This window comes from Pristis pectinata, chromosome 39 (genome assembly GCF_009764475.1).
Source record: "Pristis pectinata isolate sPriPec2 chromosome 39, sPriPec2.1.pri, whole genome shotgun sequence".
Classification (NCBI taxonomy): domain Eukaryota; kingdom Metazoa; phylum Chordata; class Chondrichthyes; order Rhinopristiformes; family Pristidae; genus Pristis; species Pristis pectinata.
In genome coordinates, this window is record NC_067442.1 from 123601 (window position 1) to 146197 (window position 22597).

The 22597-nt window shown below is 52.2% G+C and overlaps 1 protein-coding gene across 4 annotated transcripts in view; it reads right to left on the reverse strand.

The window, feature by feature from the left end:
- Positions 1-4970: 4970 nt before the first annotated feature.
- Positions 4971-22597, reverse strand: part of LOC127587282 (E3 ubiquitin-protein ligase CBL-like) — a 38866-nt gene continuing 21239 nt past the window's right edge. For 2 of the 4 annotated variants that reach the window (XM_052045578.1, XM_052045575.1), the window contains 6 exons: positions 20998-21144; positions 20086-20307; positions 14622-14719; positions 13835-13990; positions 13220-13278; positions 4971-8162 (listed from right to left, as the gene is read on the reverse strand). In XM_052045578.1, the coding sequence (XP_051901538.1) occupies positions 7990-8162; positions 13220-13278; positions 13835-13990; positions 14622-14719; positions 20086-20307; positions 20998-21144 (855 nt within the window). In that variant the 3' untranslated portion in view covers positions 4971-7989. The remainder of the gene's footprint in view (positions 8163-13219; positions 13279-13834; positions 13991-14621; positions 14720-20085; positions 20308-20997; positions 21145-22597) is intronic. The other 2 variants (XM_052045576.1, XM_052045577.1) reach the window with 2 other exon arrangements.

Here is a 22597-nt window from a genome sequence, read left to right on the forward strand (position 1 = left end):
GTCCCTACCCCAGAAGCTCCCTGCAGCTTCAACAACCACCAGCACATCTCTGGTCCCCTCCAATCTCGGCCTTGTCACCAGCTCCCAAATGCTGCCCGGTCCGTCATAGGCTCAACACTTCTGTCCATCCAGTCAAGCTCCACTGCTCATGGCTTCGGGAAGGCTGACAGGATTGTCCAGGACACCTGCCCCACCACCCTGGCCATTCCGCCTTCTTCCTTCTGGGAGAAGATACAGGATCTGGAAAGCCCAGACATCCAGACTGAAGAACTTCCCCACTGGGGTCAGACCCCTGACCCAGTCACCTCCCTCACACCCCCTTCCTAGTGCTGCCACCATCTCGGACCACTCTCCCTCTCTCTGTTATTGCACTGTCGTCTCTTCAGATTTTCATTCTGCACTACCTCGGTTACACTGGAGCCTCAACGTCAAAGTCGAGTTTGTTGTCAGATGCACAAGTCTGTGTGTGAACGGGTGCAATGGAAAACCGCAGCAGCATCACAGGCACAGAGCATCAGATAAGCAGCATTCACAAGAAGAAAATTAAACATAAACGATGCACAACTTTTACAAGATAAAAAACACAATTGGAACAAAAGTCCATTTTAGCGCAAAGTGACTAGAGTGGTCATAGTGTTGCTAAACTGTAGTGATTACAGTCTTGCTGGTTGGTTCAAGAACCGACTGTTTAAAGGGAAGTCGCTGTTCCTGAACCTGGTGGTGTGGGGACTTCAGGCTTCTGTACCTCCTGCCCGATGGGAGCTGCGAGAAGATGGCATGGCCCGGATGGTGGGGGGATCTTTGATGATGGACGTTGCCTTCCTGTAGATAATCCTGACGGTGGGGAGGGCTGTGCCCGTGATGTATTGGGCAGAGTCCACTACTCTCTGCAGCTTCTTATGATCCTGTGCAGTCAAATTGCCGTCCCAGACGGCGATGCAACCAGTCAGGACACTTCCAATGGGACAGCTGTAGGGGTTTGTTGGAGGGTTTGGTGACAAGCCCAACCTCCTAAGGAAGTAAGGACACTGGCGCGCCTTCCTTGTGGTTGCATCTATGTGTTGGGCCCAGGACAGGTCATCCGAGAGGTTAACAGCCCTCTCCACCAATCTCTGCGCCATCGTTGTTTTGAACTGGTCACTGTGTTTATTATTATCACCTGTACCGGTCACCCTGTGAGCTCACACGAGCAAGGAATTTCATTGCACCCTGGTGTGTGAGACAGTCCTGACTCTGGTCACGCCTCCCTCTGACAGCCAAGGTCCCAAAACCTGGAATTCTCCCCTGTCCCCCCTCCTTTCCTAAACATTCCACCTCCCTGGGCAGATCTCTCAGGGACCGTGCGACAGTGCAGGACACATGGAGTTGTGTCGGCCTTATGCTCCAGGGGATTGGAGGGGAAGGAGGATGGGGTGTGGCTGGTGGGGGCTGCTAGGTGGTGGTGGTGCTGGGTGTTATGTTCCAGGGGATGGGAAGGGAGGGGAGGAGGATGGGGTTGGCTGGTAGGGGCTTGCAGGGTGGTGGTAGTGCTAGGTGCACGGGGCTCAGGGAAATCCCATCTCGGGCTGGGAGCGGTGGGGTTCCTCGGGGATCAGACCCTGTGCCTGGCTCTTCCCAATGTGAAGGTGTGGATTGTCCCAGAGACCTCGACATCTTCTCCAGTGTGGTGGGGGTTCTGAACGGGTGGAGGGGGGGGGTGTAGGGAGTGGTGGGGGTTCTGAACAGGTGGGAGTGGGAGTGTAGGGCATGGTGGGGGGGTGCGGAAGGGGGTGAGTGGGGAGGAGTGTGGGGGGGAGGGGGAGAACTGGCCTGATGGAAGACAACGAAGGGAATGTGGAAGCCACTTTGGTGAATGTAACATGGACTTTGGGTTGTCCCCAGGTCCTTCAGGGAGGCACTGAACGAGGTCCCATGTGGGAGATCCCTCCAGAGGGCTGTGCTGTTGCGTCCAAAGTAAATTGGAAGTGGATCTAAAACGAGTTTGCTGAGATGATGTGGAGGCTTGTTGTGTGATGGGAGACCTGTGACCAGTGGTGTACTCCCTGTTGTACACATTGACAAAGTAGGTACAGTGAGGTTAGGAAGTTTGCAGCTGGCATGAAGATGTGATGGGTGATCACAGCAGTGATATCCATCGGTTGGTGAGTTGGGCAGAGCAAAGGCAGATGGAATCCTGATAAATGTGTGACCTGAAGCAATTCATGAGGTCAAATAAGGGTAGGGCTGATAGTGAATGGTCAGGCCCTGGGGAATGTTGAGGAACAGCGTGACCTCAGTGTACAGGTCCAAGGGTCCCTGAAGGTGCAGCACAGGTAGATAAGGTATACGGGAGGCTGGCCTTCATTAGGCAGGGCACAGTAGCAGGGAGGTTGTGATACAACTTTGTAGAATATTGTTGAGGCCACAGCTGGAGCACTGTGTGTAGTTCTGGTCACTGCACTGCAGGAAGGATGTGATGGTGTGGGAGTGGGTGTGGAGGGGATTCACCAGCATGTTGTCTGGGGTGGAGCCTTCAGTTACAAGGAGAGACCAGATGGGCTGGGTCTGTTTTCCCTGAAACACAAGAGGGCAGGGAATTGATGTTTCAATTGAATTGATCTCAGAAAATTCATGAAGGCAGAACAGTAGATGTGGTTTACACAAGGCTTTCAACAGGGTCCCCCCACGGTAGGCTGGTCTGGAAGGTTAAGGCCATGGCACCTGTGGTGTTGGCAAACTGGATCCAACCTTGGCTTTTTTAAAATTCATTCAAGGGTGTGGGCTTCACAGGCTGAGCCAGCATCTATTGTCCATTCCTAGTTGTCCCTGAGAAGGTGCCGGTGAGCTGCCTTGTCGAACCACTGCAGTCCTTGAGGTGTGGGTGTACTCGACAGTGTCATTAGGGAGGGGGATCTGGGATTCTGACCCAGTGACAGTGAAGGAACGGCGAGATATTTCCCCGTCAGGACGGGGTGAGGCTCGGAGGGCAACTCCCGGGTGGGGTGTTCCCCGTGCTTTCTCTGTCCTTGTCCTTCCAGCTGGTGGAGGCGTTGGGTTTGAGAGGTCTGAGGGGTCTCGGTGAGTTGCTGCAGTGCGTCCTGTAGATGGTACACACCGCTGCAGTGTGTGGGTGGCGGGTGCGGGCGGACAGTACACACCGCTGCAGTGTGTGGGTGGCGGGTGTGGATAGAGTGTCTATCCAGTGAGCTGTTACGTCCTGGATGGTGTCGAGCTTCTTGAGTGCACTCATCCAGGCAAGTGGAGGGGGTCCCATCACACTCCTGACTTGTGGATCATGGGCAGGCTGGGGAATTCGGAGGTGAGTTATCGCCACAGGATTCCTCGCCTCTGACCTGCTGTTGTAACCACACTGTGGCTACTGCAGTTCAGTGTCTGGTCAGTGGTAACCCCCAGGATAACAGTAGGGTAACGTCAGTGATCACAACGTCAGGGGGTGAGAGCTGGATTTTCTCGTTTGGACCAGCCTGGTGAGAGGAGGCAGAGAGAAGGTCTGTAACCAGTGGCATCCCACGGGGGTCAGTGCTGGGACTGCTAGTGTTTGTCAGATACATAAATGACTTGGATGTGGATGTAGATGATCCTGACCACCTGAATATTGTGGAGTTGTAGAAGGTTGTCTAAGGATGCAGCAGGACACAGATCTGTTGGAAAGTTGAGGGGGGCGGGGTGGGGGTGTGGCTGATGGAATTTAATCCAGACTAGTGAGAGGAAACAGACTTTGGGAGGTCAAATTCTGGTAGGACATACAGACTAAATGGCTGGGACTTTTGGTTACAGAGGGACCTGGGGGTACAAGTCCACAGTTCCCTGAAAGTGGGTGACACCGGTGGACAGGGTGGTGAAGGGGGGCATTTGATGGTCTTGCCTTCATTGACCAAGGCATTGTTGGGACATCCCGCCGCAGTTGTACACAGCTGGAGCACCGTAGACAGTTCTGGTCACCACACCACAGGAAGGACGTGGCTGCAACAGAGAGGGTGCAGAAGAGATTCCCTCGGCCGTTGCCTGGAATGGAGGGCTGTGGTTGTAGAGAGAGAGATTGGAGAGGCTGGGTTTGTTCCCTCTGGGACGTCAGAGGCTGAGGGGTGACCTTTTGGAGGTTTATAAAACCATGAGAGGCGTCAATAGATTGTCTTTTCCAAGGGTAGGGGGGTCTAGAACCAGAGGGCACAGGTTTAAGGTGAGGGGGGGAGACTTAATAGGAACCTGAGGGGCAACTTTCACCCAGAGGGTGGTCCGTACGCAGAACGAGCTGCTAGAGGAAGTGGGTGAGGCAGGTACATTAGCAACATTTAAAAGACACTTGGACGGGTCCACAGATAGGAAAGGTTTAGGGGGATAAGGGCCAACCACGGGCAAATGGGACTGGCTTAGAAGGGAATCTTAGTCGGCATGGACCATTTGGGCTGAAGGTCCTGTCTCTGTGCTGTGTGACTGCAGCCTGATAGAGGGTTACAAATTATGAGGGTGTAGACGGGGAAATTTATTGCTGGCTTCCCCAGGGGAGGGGCGGTGAGGAGGGAGGGGTTTGGAGGGGATCTGAGGGGCAATTTTCTTTTGGGGGTGCTGCTTGGAATTGGGAATGCAGTGCCTGGGGTAGGGTGTGGAAGCAGAGACTCTCAGCACTGGGGAAGGATCTGGAACGGACAAGACAGCGACGGAAACGGACCGAGTGCTGGCAGACAGGACTGGTGCAGGTGGGTCAGTACAGACACAATAGGCCGAAGGGCCTGTTTGTGCGCCATACCTCTCTACAACAGTATTTGTTAACCAGTGCGAGATGGGGTGGTGTTGAGGTGCAGAGGGACTAGGTATCATTGTTCACCAATCACTCACCAACCTGCAGGTACACAAGTGATGCGCTTCAGTGAGCCCAGAGTCCCACAGTGTCCTGGGGGTAAATGGGGTCTGGTGGTCGGTATAGCAGCGATGGGCCAAAGGGCCTGCTTCTGGGCTCTCTGACACTGGGACACGTCTTAAACGTATTTATTTTACAAAGTTCTATGTCATCGATCAAGATCGTAACATGTTAGGCTGTTGAACCTGCAATAAATAGTGAATTACATCACTTCAGACAGTGTAGCATTGAGGAAACTTTCTTAAAAAGGCAAATTCTCCACAGAAAGTGTCGTTACACCTACAGAGCACAGTCCTGATTGAAGCAAAAGACACTGCATGTTACAGGTACAGTACACTTACACCCACAAGGGACATTTTGCCCAGGAGTTCGATGCTGGTTTCCAGAGAAGCAATCCCATTCCCCCGTGGACCATTCTCCTGCAATCCCATCAACTCCAGGGTCACAGGAACGGGAGGGGTATAGGGGCCACAGGGGGTCACAGAGACAGGGAGGGGTGTAGGGGCCAGAGGAGGTTACAGGGACTGGTGTAGGAGAGGGAGGGGATCACAGAGAAAGGGAGGGGTGTAGGGGCCGGAGAGGGTTACAGAGACGGGGAGTGTAGTGGCCGGAGGGGGTCACAGGGACTGGGAGGGGTGTAGGGACCGGAGGGGGTCACAGATGGGGAGGGATGTAGGGGCCGGAGGGGGTCACAGGGACGGGGAGGGGTGTAGGGGCCGGAGGGGGTCACAGATGGGGAGGGGTGTGGGACCCTTTAAGTTACATCAATTAATGGTTGAACCCATGGAGAGTGAGATCAGACAGAGGGGGGGGAACGGGGCAGTAGGGGCGGGAGGAGGGGGGTGAGGAGGGAGCACAGGGAGGGGTGATGAGGAGGGTGGGTGAGGAGGGACCACTGTGGGACGGGTGATGAGGAGGGAGGGAGCGCTGTGGGAGGGATGGTGAGGGGAGGTGAGGAGGGGGGATGAGGAGGGAATGCTGTGGGAGGGGTGATGAGGAGGGGGGATGAGGGGGCAGTGAGGAGGGAGTGCTGTGGGAGGGGCAGAGGAGGGGGATGAGGAAGGGGCAGTGAGGAGGGGTGATGAGGAGGGAGCGCTGTGGGAGGATGTCCACCAGCCCCAGTTTGTGCTCTGCCCTCAGACACAGGCTACCACTGCCACCTCTTGCCTACTCCTGGAACGGCAGGCCAGCTTACTGGCAGCTCAACACTTGGCAGCTTGACATTTGCCCTGGGTCATTCTTGTACCCCACTCCAGCCAACCCCAACCCCATCCACTTGAGGTGTACCTCAAGACGGGGAGGGGTGTCGGCGGAGGGTGGGGGGAGGGCACAGAGACAGGGAGGGATGTCGGGGCCGGAGGGGGTCATGGAGCTGGGGAGGGGTGAAGCGGCCAGAGGGGGTCAGAGATGGGGAGGGGGATGTCAATGGATGAAGATGTGTTGTCCGGTGACCCTGTGTCGGGGAGGTCACAGTGAAGCCAAGTGACCGGACGGGGTGAGTGGGGACCATCACTCATAGGTAATAATATGATTAGAAATAGTCAGCATGGCTTTGACAAGGGCAGGTCCTGCCTTATGAGCCTAATTGAATTTTTTGAGGATGTGACTAAACACATTGATGAAGGGAGAGCAGTAGATGTAGTGTGTATGGATTTCAGCAAGGTGTTTGATAAGGTACCCCATGCAAGGCTTATTGAGAAAGTAAGGAGGCATAGGATCCAAGGGGACATTGCATTGTGGATCCAGAACTGGCTGGCCCACAGAAGGCAAAGAGTGGTTATTGATGGGTTATATTCTGCATGGAGATCAGTGACCAGTAGTGTGTCTCAGGGATCTGTTCTGGGACCCTTACTCTTCATGATTTTTATAAATGACCTGGATGAGGAAGTGGAGGGGTGGGTTAGTAAATTTGCTGATGACACAAAGGTTGGGGGTGTTGTGGATATAGTGTGGAGGGCTGTCAGAGATTACAGCGGGACATAGATAGGATGCAAAACTGGGCTGAGAATTGGCAGATGGAGTTCAACCCAGATAAGTGTGAAGTGATTCATTTTGGTCGGTCAAATATGATGGCAAAATATAGTATTAATGGTAAGACTCTTGGCAGTGTGGAGGAACAGAGGGATCTTGTGGTCTGAGTCCATAGGATGCTCAAAGCAGCTGCACAGGTTGACTCTGTGGTTAAGAAGGCATACGGTGTATTGTCCTTCATCACTAGTGGAATTGAATTTAGGAGCCGAGAGGTAATGTTGCAGCTATATAGGACACAGGTCAGGCCCCACTTGGAGTACTGTGCTCAGTTCTGGTCACCTCACTACAGGAAGGATGTGGAAGCCACAGAAAGGGCGCAGAAGAGATTTACAAGGATTTTGCCTGGATTGGGGAGCATGCCTTATGAAAACAAGTTGAGTGAACTCGGCCTTTTCTCCTTGGAGCGACGGAGGATGAGGGGTGACCTGATAGAGGTGTATAAGATTATAAGAGGTGGATAGTCAGAGGCTTTTCCCCAGGGCTGAAATGGTGGCCAGAAGAGGACACAGTTTAAGGTGCTGGGGAGTAGATATAGAGGAGATGTCAGGGGTAAGTTTTTTTACTCAGAGAGTGATGAGTGTGTGGAATGGGCTGCCGGAAACAGTGGTGGAGGCGGATACGATAGGGTCTTTTAAGAGACTGTTGGATAGGTACATGGAGCTTAGTAAAATAGAGGGCTATGTGTAAGCCTAGTAATTTCTAAGGTAGGGACATGTTCGACACAACTTTGTGGGCTGAAGGACCTGAATTGTGCTGTAGGTTTTCTATGTTCTATGTTTCATCCCGACCGTTCCAAGGTAGGTGGGTCAGAACTGATCTAGGGACAGTGGTGAGTCTGCTCCCCAACCAGTGATCCGGAGATGCGGAAATCTATTGCTCCAGGGATCCAGTCATTGTCAGATCCAGTGACCCTGCTGATCGTGTTTTCAGCCAGTGAGCTCCACTCTCTGGTCCAGTGGGATAATCCAGTGCCCCATCCATCCAGTGATGTGTTGATTCGATGATCCCTTGGTCCAGACAGCCCACAGGTCCGACCATGGGCCGGGGGGAGGGGGGGAGGTTTTCTGGAGCCTCTCATCCCCCTCCCACCCCAGCCCGTCTCAGGATGACTGGGGGCCAGAGCTGGGCAGGAATCCCTGCAGGATGCTGCGGGCCAGCGGTAGGTCGTTGTGGGAGATGGTCAGGGCCTTGTTGGTCTCCAGGATCGGGAACCCCTCGCGTAGGAGGGTGGCCCGGGCCACTGGATCGATGGGGGTGGGCTCCGTGGAGTCACCTGTGGGGAGGAGAGCAGGCTGGAGTGGGGGCAGGGCAGTGGTCTTCCCCCCTCCCCACCAAATGCCATCCCTCCCAATCAACCCCCATCCTCCACCCCACCACTGAGCCCCATCCTCCCCATCCCCACTGAACCCATTCTCCCCCATCCCCCTCCTCCATCCCCACTGAACCCCATCCCCCTCCTCCCTTCCCACTGAACCCCATCCCCCTCCCTCCCCACTGAACCCCATCCCCCTCCTCCCTCCCCACTGAACCCCATCACCTTATCTGCCTCCACCCCTGGCAGCACATTCCAGGTACCCACCACTCTCTACAAAAAGAATTACCTCAAATCTCCTTTGAATTTTCCCCCTCTCAACTTAAATTCATGCCCTCTCATATTTGACATTTCAACCCTCAGAAAAAGACTGTCTACTCTATCTGTGCCTCTCATAGTCTTAGAGCGTGACTTCCCGACTCTTATATTCAACGCCCTGACTGATGAAGGCCAGCGCGCCGTGTGCCTTCCTCACCATCCTGTCAACTTAAATGGCCACTTTCAGGGAGCGCTGGACTTGGACCCCAAAGTCCCTTGCACATCAGTGTCCCAAGGCTAGTTCTTGATTCCCCAGCCATGGGGTAAAAGACTGTGTGCATTCACCCTATTGATGCCCCTCATGGTTTTATACACCTCACCCCTCAGTCTCCATCGCCCCAAGGAGTAAAGTCCCAACCTGCCTGACCTTTTCTCCTTCCCTAGTTCCAGCAGCCAGAGCAGCAGAGGGGAGGAGCCAGTGGCTTTTTTTTAGGTTGTATCTGATTGGCTAAGTGTGTGGCAACTCAGCCAATAAAAGGAAGGTAGGGTAAAGTGGTCATTGAGAGGGTGGGAATCCGGGGTTTCAGTGAGGAGGCACAGGTGTGTTGCTGGAAACAACAGGTAAGGTTTTTTTTTAATATATTAAGGACACCAAATTACAACTAATTAAATAAAGTAGAAATGCATGATCAGGTGATGAGTTGTAGCTGTGTGATGTGGGAGCTGGTGGACCCCACTGTGGTTCCTGGTGACTACATCTGCAGCAAGTGTTAATTGCTTGAGGAACTCAGGCTCAAAGTTGATGACCTGGAATATGAGCTTCAAACACTGTGATGCATTAGGGAGGGGGAGAGTTACCTGGATGCTGTGTTTCAGGAGGCAGTCACACCCATTAGATTAACTGCTTCAAATTTGGTCTGTGGTCAGGGACAAGAGGGTGTGACTGTGAATGAGGCAGGTAGGGGGATCCAAGAGGGAGTGCTGGAGGAGCCTCAGCCCTTGAGCTTGTCCAACAAGTCTGAGATTCTTGCTCCCAGTGTGGATGAGAGTGGGGACTGTAGGAAGGATGAGCAACTGAACTGTGGCTCTGTGGTCCAGGGAGCCATTCAAGAGGGGACAGAGAACAGACATGTAGTTGTGATTGGGGATAGTATAGTCAGGGGAATAGACACAAGGATTGAGAGTCCTGAGGCTGTGTTATGTGCCTGGGTTTGGGACATCTCATTTGACCTGCAGAGGAATTTGGCAGGGGAAAGATCCAGTTGTTGTAGTCAATGTAGGTACCAATGCTGTAGGTAGAACAAGGGAAGAGGTTCAGTTGAGGGAATTTAATCAGTTTGGGACTAAACTTAAAAAGCAGAACCAAAGATGTAATAATCTCTGGATTGCCACATGCAAATTGGCACAGGGTCAACAAGATTGGAGAGTTAGATGTGTGGCTGAAAGGTTGGTGTGGGAGAAATAGGTTTGAATTTGTGGGACATTAGTGCCAGCATTGGGAAAGGAGGCAGCTGTTCTGATGGGATGGGCTCCACCTGAACCACGTTGGGACCAGGGTCCTGGAAAATTGCATAACTAAGGCTGAGGATAGGGCTTTAAACTAAATAGTAGTGGGGTGGGTTCAACAGATTGGAAAAGTGTGGATAAAGTAAAAAGGAAGGAGAGTGCAGGAGAGGTTACTGAAGTCTCCAGAATAAAGAATAAGACAAAGTTTAAAAAGGGTTAAGAATTTAACTTCAGGCAACATGGAGACACATTTGAGAAGAAGGGTGGTGAATACAGGACTGAAGATGTTATATTTGAATGCACACAGTATATGAAACAAGGTAGATGAGCTTATAGCGCAGTTAGAAATTGGCAGGTACGACATTGTGGGCATCAGAGTCGTGGTTGAAAGAAGATCACGGCTGGCAGCTGAACGTCCAAGGATTCTCATCCTATCGAAAAGACATGCAGCTGGGCAGAGGGGGTGGGATGGCTCTGTTGGTAAAAAATGAAATCAAATCCTCAGCAAGAAGTGACATAGGATCAGAAGATGTAGAATCCTGGTGGGTAGAGTTAAGAAACCCTCATGGGAGTTATATACAGGCCTCCGAATAGTAGTCAGGATGTGGGGTACAAATTACAACAGGAGATAGAAAAGGCATGTAAGAAAGGCAATATTGGTCATGGGACACTTCAATATACAGCTGGATTGTGGAACTCAGGTTGGTATGGGAACCCAAGAGAAGGAATTTGTAGAAGGCCTACAAGGTGGCTTTTTAGAGCAGCTTGTGGTCGAGCCCACTAGGGAAGAGGCAATTGTGCATCTGGTGTTATGCAATGAACCAGATTTGATTAGGAAACTGAAGATAAAGGAAGCCTTAGTAGGCAGTGATCATAATAAAATCGGATGTATCGGTATTGAAGTTGAGTAAAGGTAACTACAGAGGCATGAGAGAGGAGCTGGGCAAAGTTTATTGGAAGGGGACCCTCAGGGATGACGGTAGAGCAGTGATGGCAGGAATTTCTGGGAGTAATTCGGAAGACGCAGGATCAGTTCATCCCAAAGCAGCAGCAGCATTCTAAAGGGAGGATGAGGCAACTGTGGCTGACAAGTCAAAGACAGCATAAAAGCAAAAGAGAATGCATGCAATATTGCAAAAATTAGTGGGAAGCTAGAGGATTGGGAAGCTTTTAAAAACCAACAAAAGGCAACTAAAAAAGCAATAAAGGGAGAAAAGATGAAATATGAAGGTAAGCTGTCAATAATATAGAAGAGGATACCAAAAGTTTTTTCAGATATATAAATAGTAAGAGGCAAAAGTGGACACCGGACTGCTGGAAAATGATGCTGGAGAAGGAGTAATGGGGAACAAAGAAATGGCGGATGAACTGAATTAGTATTTTGTGTCAGTCTTCACTGTGGAAGACACCAGCAATGTGCCAGAAATTCCAGAGAGTCAGGGGGCAGAAGTGAGTGTAGTCACTATTATTAAGGGAAAGGTGCTTGGGAAGCTGAAAGGTCTGAAGGTGGACAAGTCACCTGGCCCAGATGGACTACATCCCAGGGTTCTGAAAGAGGTAGCTGAAGAGACTGTGGCGGCATTAGTGGTGATCTTTCAAGAATCTGTAGTCAGGAATGGTTCTGGAGGACTGGAAAATCACAAATGTCACTCCATTCTTTAAGAAGGGGGGAGGGGAGGCAAAGAACAGGATATTATAGGCCAGTTAGCCTGACTTCAGTGGTTGGTGAGATGTTAGAGTTCCTCAGGATGAGGTTTTGGGGTACTTGGAAGCTCATGATAAAATAGGCCGAAGTCAGCATGGTTTCCTTAAGGGGTGATGTTGCCTGACAAATCTGTTGGAACTCTTTGAGGAAGTAACAGGCAGGATAGACAAAGGAGAGTCAGTGGATGTTGTTTACTTGACTTTTCGTAAGGCCTTTCACAAGGTGCCGCACATGAGACTGCCGAACAAGATCGGAGCCCATAGTATTACAGGAAAGGTACCAGCATGGATAGAAGATTGGCTGACTGGCAGAAGGCAAAGAGTGGGAATAAAGGGGGTCTTTTCTGGTTGGCTACCAGTGACTAGTGGTGTTCTGCAGGGGTCAGTGTTGGGTCCACTACTTTTCACCTTGTATGTTAATGATTTTGATGATGGAATTGATGGCTTTGTGGCCAAGTCTGTGGATGATACAAAGATAGGTGGAGGGGCAGGTAGTATTGAGGAAGCAAGGAGTCTACAGAAGGACTTGGACAGGTTGGGAGAATGGGCAAAGAAGTGGCAGATGGAATACAGTGTTGGGATGCATACAGTTATACACTTTGGTAGAAGGAATAAAGGTGTAGACTATTTTCTAAACAGAGCAAATTCGGAAATCACAGGTGCAAAGGGACTTGGAGTCCTAGTGCAGGATTCCCCAAAGGTTAACTTGCAGGTTGAGTCGGTAGTAAAGAAGGCAAATGCAGTGTTAGCATTCATTTCGAGAGGACTAGAACATAAAAGCAAGGATGTAATGCTGAAGCTTTATAAAGCACTGGTCAGATCACATCTGGAGTATTGTGAACAGTTTTGGTCCCCATGCCTTAAGGAAGGATGTGCTGGCATTGGAGAGGGTTCTGAGGAGGTGTATGAGAACGATCCTGGGAATGGAAGGGTTAAAGTATGAGGGGCGTTTGATGGTTCTGGGCCTGTACTCACTGGAGTTGAGAAGGATGAGGGGGAATCTCATTGAAACCTACTGAATATTGAAAGGCCTGGATAAAGTGGACATGGACAGCATGTTTCCAGTGGTGGGAGAGTCCAAGACCAGAGGGCACAGCTTCAGAATAGAGGGATATCCCTTTAGAACAGATCAGGAGGAATTCCTTCCGCCAGAGGGTGGTGAATCTGTGGAATTCATTGCCACAGATGGCTGTGGTGGCCAAGTCATTGGGTGAATTTAAAGTGGAGGTTGATGGGTCCTTGATTAGCAGGGGTGTCAAAGGTGATGGTGAGAAGGCAGGAGAATGGGGTTGAGAGGAAAAAATGAATCAGCCATGATTGAATGGTGGAGCAGACTCGATGGGCTGAATGGCCTAATTCTGTTCCTATGTCTTATGGTCTCTCTATAATAACTCAGTCCCTTGCGTCCTGGCAACATGCTCTTAAATCTCCTCTCTCTCTCCAGTTTAACCACGACATTCCTACAGCAGGACAACAAACTGAACACAGCCTACACCCCCAACACCCCAGTCACATACCTCCCCACCCTGGACCCTGGTCTCATTGCTCACCTAGTGGGGGTCCTGGTGACTGGGGGAGAGATGGAGCTCGCTCCTTGGTCCGGCCCTGCCTGTGGACAGTGGGGACATCGGTCAGGGCAAAGGTCAAAGGCCACAGCGGTGAGGGAGGGGTGTGGGGAGGGAGCGTCACACGGTGGGTGGGAAGGAGGGAGGGGGAACGAGGAGTGTTACGGAGGGAGGGAGAATGGGGGGATGAGGGGGTCACAGGGGGCTGTGATGGGGATCACATGGTGAGGGGGTACGGGGTTCACTGGGAAGGGTGGTTGGGGGGGGGTCGCTGGGAGCGTCAGTGAACGGGTAACGGGGGGGTCGTCACTGAGGGCCGTGACGGGGGGTCACGTGGGGAGGGGCGGTGGGGGTTCACTGGGAGCGTCGGTGAAGGAATGATGGGGGGGGGGTCACTGAGGGGTGGACGAGAGGTGTCACATGGGGAGGGGTGGGGGGGGTGTCACATGGGGAGGGGTGGGGGGGGGTGTCACTGGGAGGGGCCGTAAACCAAGAGGTTCAGGGGAGGAGCCGTGAACCAAGTCACCCTCTGGTCTGGTTCCCGTGGTGACGGAGTGTGGGGTGGGGGGGGGGGAGGGGCGCGGGGAAGAGAACCGTTACCCTGTGACCCACCCTCTGAAGGGGGGTGAGGATGCGGGAGGTCTGGCGTGGAGGGGCGGCCAGACCATCGACGGTTCCAGCATGTCCTCTTCATCTTCATCATCATCTTCACTTGACCAGTCCAGGAGGGGGGGTCCCAACCTGGTCACACCCAGACTGGGAGGGTGGGGCACGACATGGGGGGGGGGGTTGCGGTATGACAGTGGGGGGGGACACAAAATGGGGGAGACAGCAGGATAGACAGGTGGCGAGATGAGACAATCGGAAACAGATGGACAGGCGGGGGGGGGGGGGTTGGGGAGACAGGCGGGGGGGGGGTTGGGGAGACAGGCGGGGGGGGTTGGGGAGACAGGCGGGGGGGGGAAGAGAGAGAGAATTACACCCATTCACTGACCTACTCCCTCCACCATGCAGACCCCAGTCGCCGAGAAGATGGTGGCTGTTCCCGCCCTTCCCAAAATTACCCCACCCACCCCCCCCAACCCGGGGTGGTGGTGGTAATGCTTCCACTGTCTGGGGTCGAAGGTCTGCACTGTTTTCGGAACAGATTCTACCCCCCCCCCCTCCCCCCCCGTCAGACACATGGCAACCAACACCCTACACCAGATGTCCCAACAACCCATACAGGTCCCAGGAACAGCAAGATTCCACACACATTGGGGTGGCAGGGTGGTGGGGAAATCACTGAGAAACTCCCCCCAACGTGGATCCTACTTAACTGAGAGCAGCTCAATTCCTCGGGGGGGGGGGGGGTTGGTGGGAGGAGGTACATGCTGTGGGCTCTTACTGTGCGCCTGAACCCAGCTCCAAGTGTCCATCGGCAGTGGAGAGGTGGGGCTGGGGCTCTGTGTACTTGGGGTCCACGTCAATGTCAGGCAGGGGCTCCTGGGGGAAAGAGAGGGCAAAGGTCAGGGCTGTCTCCTCAACCCCATCCTGCCCTTGACAACCTCTACCCCTTCTCGTCCTCCACTCACCCTTTCTCATACCCCACACTTCCCTCTCTCCCTCTCCACCACCTCCCACCATCATGGAGTCAGTTGCACAGCACAGAGACAGGCCCTTTGGCCCAACCAGTCCATGTTGACCAAGATGCCCATCTAAGCCGGTCCCATTTGACCCATATCCCTCTGAACCTTTCCCATCCACGGACCCGTCCAAACTTTTTTTAAATGTTGTTAATGTCCCTGCCTCACCCACTTCCTCTGGCAGCTCGTTCCACATATGCACCACCCCCTGGGTGAAGAAGTTGCCCCTCAGGTCCCCTTTAAATCTTCCCCCTCTCACCTTAAACCTGTGCCCTCTAGTTTTAGACTCCCCAACCCTGGGGAAAAGACTTTGGCTATTCACCCTGTCTATGCCCCTCATGGTTTTATAAACCTCCATAATGTCACCCCTCAGCCTCCTTCACTGCAGGGAAAACAGTCCTGGCCTGTCCAGCCTCTCCTTATAACTCCAGCCCTCCAGTCCCAGTAACATCCCCACGAACCTTTCCTGCCCCCTCTCCAGCTCAATGACACCCTTCCTATAGCTGGGCAACTGGAACTGCACACAGTACTCCTGGTGCGGTCTCACCAACGACTTGTACAGCTGTAATGGGACGTCCCAACTCCTCTACTCAGTGCCCTGACCAATGGAGGCGTGTGCCAAATGCCTTCACCTCCCTGTCATTGAACACTGAAACAAACTTCTACAGATGTCCCATTGGAAGTCCTTGACGGCAATTCGAATGCGCAGGAACATAAGAAGCTGCAGAGGGTAGTGAGCTCTGCCCAATACATCACGGGCACATCCCTCCCCACCATTGGGAGTATCTACAAGAGGTGCTGCCTCATGAAAAGCAACATCCATCAGAGACCCCCACCATCTAGGCCATGCCATCTTCTCACAGCTCCCATCGGGCAGGAGGTACAGAAGCCTGAAGTCCCCACACCACCAAGTTCAGGAACAGCTACATCCCTTCAAACGCTCTGTTCTTGAACCAACTGGCAAAATCACTATCTCAGTATAGCAACACTGGGACCACTTTGTACTACAATGTACAATCTTTTATTCTAATCGTGTTCCTTCTTGTATAATTGTGTTTAATTTATGTTTTTCTTGTGAACACTGCTTATTTGAAGCTATGAGCCTTTGATACTGCTGCAAGTAAGTTTTTTCAGTGCATCTGTGTGTACATGCTCATCTTTATCACCATATAAATCCTATATGTGACAGATGTAAATCGAATGTGGCTTCTTTGACATGTTTTGGTCCTGTCCTCTTTTGGAAAAATATTGGAAAGATACTTTTAACATTATTTCAAATGTATTGAAGATTGATTTACAACCTCATCCTATCGCTGCAATTTTTGGATTACTAAGGATAGTCTGGCCATCTATCTGCCTCCGCTAACCATATGATTGCCTTTGTCACCCTAATGGCCAAATGATCCATTTTGCTTAAATGAAAGGATCCAATACCCCCTCTACTACTTTTCAATGGTTCTCTCAAACTATATCATGTTTAAACTTGGAAAAAATTAGGAGTGGTACTGTTCATCCTTTGCTTAAATTTGAGGGAGTCCATTTATTCAATATTTTCACATGATATAGATTCCCTTGTAATAACCTTTCAACTTAGAGGAACAGAGTTGACGACATAATATTGCTCTGTTTCTACTGAGAAATTTTAGTTGTTTTTTCTTGTTTGTGTTTTTTTGAATTTTTTTTCCTTAGCTTAGTTTGGTTTGATATACTGTTTATAAATCTTTTTATTTTGGAGATTTTTTTTCTTTCTTTTATAATTTATCTTTCTTTCCTTTCTTTTATATTGTATTCATTCATTGAGATCGTTGGATCTACAGATTTTTTATATACTTTTTTTTATGATTATCCATGCCATGATTGTTCTTCCCATCTTTGTATTACATGTACAAACATTGATGTTATATATTAATCTATTAATTTTAAAACTAATAAAAAGATTGAAAAAGAAAGCATGTGTGTCCGTGTATTTGAACATAAAACAGAACATTACAGCACAGTACAGGCCCTTTGGCCCACAATGTTGTGCCGACATTTTATCCTGCTCTAAGATCTATCGAACCCCTCCCTCCCACACAGTCCTCCATTTCTGTATCATTCATGTGTCTATGTAAGAGTCTCTTAAATGTCCCTAATGTATCTGCCCCCACAACCTCTGCCAGCAGTGCGTTCCACACACCCACCACTCTCTATAAACAAAAATAAAAAATTACCCCTGACGTTCCCCTTGTATCTTCCTCCAATCACCTTAAAATTACATCTCCTTGTGTTAGCCATTGTCACCCTGGGAAAAATTCTCTGACTGTCCACTTGATGTATGCCTCGTATCATCATGTACACCTCTATCGAGTCACTTCTCATCCTCCTCCTCTCCAAAGAGAAAAGCCCTAGCTCACTCAACCTATCCTCATACGACATGCTCTCCAATCTGGGCAGCATCCTGGTAAATCTCCTCTGCACCCTCTCTAAAGCTTCCACATCCTTCCTATAATGAGGCAACCAGAACTGAACACAATACTCCAAGTGTGGTCTAACCAGAGTTCTACAGAGCTGCCACGTCACATTGCGGCTCTTGAACTCAATACCCCGACACCATATGCCTTCTTAGCAACCCTATTGACCTGCATGGCAACCCTGAGGGATCTTTCGATGTGGACCCCAAGATCCCTCTGTTCCTCCACACTGCTAAGAGTCCTGCCTTCAAATTTGATCTTCCAAAGTGTATCACTTCACACTTATCCAGGTTGAATTCCATCTGCCACTTCTCAGCCCTGGTCTGCATTCTATCAATATCCTGTTGTAATCTACAGCAACCTTCTACACCATCCACACCACCACCAACCTTCGTATCATCAGCAAACTTACTAACTCACCCTTCCACATCCTCATCCAAGTCATTTATAAAAATCACAAAGAGCAGAGGTCCCAGAACAGATCCCTGCGGAACACCACTGGTCACTGACCTCCAGGCAGAATACGCTCCATCTACCACTACTCTCTGTTTTCTGTGAACAAGCCAATTCTGAATCTACATAGCTAAGTTTCCCTGTATACAATGCCTCCTAACTTTCTGAATGAGCCTTCCATGAGGAACCATCAAAAGCCTTACTAAAATCCACATACATCACATCCACTGCTCTACCTTCATTAATGTGCATTGTCACATCCTCAAAGAATTCAATCAGGCTCATGAGGCACGACCTGCCCCTCACAAAGCCATGCTGACTGTCCCTAATTAGCCTATGCCTCTCCAAATGCCCATAAATCCTGTCTCTCAGAACCTTCTCCAGTAATTTGCTCACCACTGAAGTAAGACTCATTGGTATGTAATTCCCAGGGTTATCCCTACTCCCTTTCTTAAACAAAGGAACAACATTTGCCACCCTGCAATCATCTGGCACTACTCCTGTGGCCAGTGAGGACGCAAAGATCATCACCAAAGGTGCAGCAATCTCTTCCCTCTCTTCCCGTAATAACCTTGGATATATCTCGTCCGGCCCCAGTGACTTACCTATCCTAAGGTTTTCAGAAGTTCCAACACACCCTCTTTCCTCATGTCGACATGACCTAGCGTATCGTAGGATGCCCTACACCATCCTTACAAACATCAAGGTCCCTCTCTCTGGTATTCATTAAGGACCTCCCCTACCTCTTCCGACTCCAGTCACATATTTCCTCTTATATTCCGGATGGGTCCTACCCTCACTCTAGTCATCCTTCTATTCTTCACATAGGTGTAGAACGCCTTGAGGTTTTCCTTGATCCTACTCGCCAAGGACTTCTCATGCCCCCTTCTTGCTCTCCTAAGTCCATTCTTAAGCTCCCTCCTGGCTACCTTGTAACACTCCAGAACCCTGTCTGATCCATGTTTTCTAAACCTCAGGTAAGCTTCTTTCTTCCTCTTGACAAGATATTCTACATCTCGTGTCAACCACAGTTCCTTCACTCTACAATCCTTACCCTGCCTCGATGGGACAAAGCTGTCCAGAACCCCATGCAAGTATTCCTTAAACAACCTCCACATTTCTGCCATGCACTTTCCCAAGAACATTTGTTCCCAATTTATGCTCCCAAGTACCTAGTAGCATCATAACTCCCATTCCCCCAGTTAAATACTTTCCCATACCGTCTGCTCCTATCCCTAAGGTAAAGGTCAAGGAGTTATGGTCACTGTCTCCAAAATGTTCTCCCCACCAAGAGATCTGAAACCTGATCAGGCTCATTGCCTGTCTAGTATGGCCTCTCCTCTAGTCGGCCTGTCCACATACTGTGTCAGGAATCCTTCCTGTACACACCGAACAAACTCCGTCCCATCTGTCCCCTTTACACTAAGGAGGTGCCAATCAATATTAAAGAAGTTGAAATCACCCATGACAACAAGCCTGTTATTGTTGCACCTCTCCAAAATCTGCCTCCTGATCTGCTCCTCAGTGTCTCTGCTGCTATTGGGGGGGGGGGGGGTCTGTAGAATACACCTAATAGAGTGATCGCTCCCTTCCTGTTTCTGACCCACCCACACACTGACTCATTAGACGATCCCTCCAGGATGTCCTCCCTTTCTACAGCCGTGACACTGTCCCTGATTTGTCTGTGTGACAATAAACGTGACTTTGACTACCTATGACACCACTGTCAGGGAACCATGTCCCTGTACGCCTGGGTCTCTCTGATCTACAACCCTCCTCAAGTCCTGCCCTGGTTTAACAACCAACACCTGCCACTTGTTCCAGTGAGACTGCACCAGCCATTCCCTGTCCACTTCCTCAGAGGGTCCAGATCCCAGTGGAACCTCAGACACCTTCTTCACTGTCCACCTCACCCCCAAGTGCAGCGAGTCCACAATCTTACTGATCGTGTCCTCTACACCCTCCAGTCCCTACCCCTCCTTCCTCACCCCACCTCTGTCCTTCCCTCACCGTCACCATGCTGCCCTGTCACTGCCCTGACCCCTCCTACTCCCCCCTTCGCTCCGATACCCCTCACTCCCCCAACCCCCACTGCTCAGACATCCTCACTGCACCATTCCCCAACTGCCCCCACCAACCCCCCCCTCACCACCCACCTCCGACCCCCCACCTCACCGCCCCCGAACACCCCATCCCCCAACCGACCCCGCCACTCACCACCCCCTGCCCTCCCTCACCGACCCTGACTCCCTCAACTCACCGCCCCCCTGACCCCCCCCCACCGCCCCCGACCTCCCCCCCCCCCCCCAACCCACCCACTCACCCCTCCCAGGGGCCGGCGCTCTGCTCCCCTCCGGCTGAGGATCAGGTCCATGGCGGTCAGCTCGGGTTCCTGGCGCCTCTGATTGGACGGTCGGACGGGGGTCGGAGCTCTCCCCCCTCCCCCAGCATCCGGAACGCTCGGCAGTGGGCGCCTCCTCATCCAGTCCAGAAGCAGACCCGAGATCGGCTGCTCAGCCTCGGGAGGAAGCATCGGGGCACTGGGCTGGAGAGGGAGATGGGGGGAGGGAGGGGAGTGGGGGGGGGAGGGATGGGGGAGGGCATGTGAGAGAGAGGGGGGGAGGAGAGGGAGAGAGAGGAAAACGAGTGTCTTGCTGCTTTCATTCTGTGCCCCCCCCTCCCCCATGCCTGACCCCTCCCCTTGGGTAGTGAACAAGGGTGGGGGAGTGGAATTGCAGAATCTGGGACCCCTGGGCCCCTCCCCTCACCTCGTCAAAGATGTCACTGGGACAGCCCACATCCTGTGGGAGGGGTTCCAAGGGAGGGGGAGAGTCCGGTGGGGGGGGGGGGGGGGGGGGGGGGGGGGAGGGTCTGGGGAGGGGCAGGGGAGCCTGGGGGTTGCGCAGGGGATTCTGTTGGTGCTAAGGGAGGGGACATCTTTTCTTGGGGAGGGTGGTGAGGGAGGGGGATGAGGGTGGGACAGAGGGACGGGGGGGGGGCGAACCGACCTTACTTTGGGGACGGGGTGACAGATGGGGTTGGGGGGGATCAGAGGGAGGTGAGGGGAGGGACAGAGGGGTGTGAGGGGGAGGGATGGAGGGGGGTGTGGGGGGGTGACGGAGGGGGATGAGGGAGAGGGACGGAGTGGGGTGGGGAGAGGGTGGGGTGAGGGAGGGACGGAGGGGGCTGAGGGGGAAGACAGAGGGTCGTGAGGGGGAGGGGACACCGACCTTACCTTTGGGACAGGGGGGACAGAGGGGGTGACTCCAAACCTGGGACAGGCAGTACGACTGACACGACCGTCTCCCCGGGATCCCAACAGGTCAGTCCGTGGGGGGACAGGGGGCCGGTCAGCTGGGGTCAGTGGGTGGTCCACGTCCTCCTGTGGGGAGAGCAGAGGGAGGGACGTCAGATCCTAGAACAGAACAGAACAGCACAGGAACAGGCCCATTGGCCCATCATGTCTGTGCCAAACACGATGGCAAATTAGACTAATCCCTTCTGCCTGCACACGGTCCATCTCCCTCCATTCCCCACACATCCACGTGTCCGTCTAACAGCCTCTTAAACCCCTCAATCGCATCCCCACCCCTGGCAGCACATTCCAGGCACCCACCGCTCTCTGTGTGAAATAACTTGCCCCACACATCTCCTTTGAGCTTCTCTCTCACCTTAACTGCACGCCCTCTGGTATTAGACATTCCCACCCTGGGAAAAGACTCCGGCTGTCTACTCTATCTGGGCCTCTCATTGTTTTATAAACTTCTATCAGGTCCCCCCTCAGCCTCTGCCGCTCCAGAGAGAACAACCCAAGTTTGTCCAACCTCTCCTTATAGCTCATGCCCTCTAATCCAGGCAGCATCCTGGTGAACCTCTCCTGCACCCTCTCCACAGGTGCAGAGAGTGATAACAGAACCGTCACCCTGTGTCCTGACACACAGACGGTACAATTGTCACAGTGGGTAGAGTCACTGCCTCTGAGCTCCAGAAACATGGGTTCTGGGGTTCGATCCCAACCTCCAGCGCTGTGTGTGTGTGTGTGTGTGTGTGTGTGTGTGTGTGTGTGTGTGTGTGTGTGTGTGTGTGTGTGTGTGTGTGTGTGTGTGTGTGTGTGTATCTCTATGTGTATGTACGTGTCTTTCTGTGTATGTGTGTCTCCGTCTATGTGTGTCTCTTTCTGCATTGTGTGAGTGTTCATGTCTGTGTGTGTCTCTCTCTCTCTCTGCATGTGTGTTCACGTGTGTGTGCGCATGCATGGAGTTTGCACATTCTCCGTGACCCTGTGGGTTTCCCCTGGGTGCTCTGGTTCCCTCCCACATCCCAACAACGTGCGGGGTTGGTGGGTTAATTCCCCTCCCAGCGTGTGGATGAGAGGTGGGATGCAGGGAGAGTTGGTGGGAAGGTGGGAACAGGGACGTGGGAGACCTGGAGAGGGATTGGAAGGAGAGGGGAGGGGAACGGGAGAAGTGGGTTCCCTGGAACTGGAAAACCCAGTGTTCCTGCTTTTGGGTTGTAGACCATTCATCTCTGCAGTGTAAATGGGGGTTCGATGGTCAGCACAGACTCAGCGGGCCGAAGGGCCTGTTCCCCTGATGCAAACCAGCTTGGTCGGGGAGTGGGAAGTGGGGCAGGTCAGGAGGTGGTCAAACGTCAAGACAAAGTCTACACCCCAATGGTACGGACATCCTGTCCCCCAATTACAGGTAACACCCCGCCCCTCCACCATCACCACGGCCCCCCCCCACCCAGTGGGTTTTCCCCCTTCCACCTCCCTTCGCCCAGTCCAAACCCCCCCCCCCAACATTTTTGTCCACATTCCCACCACTACCCCCTCC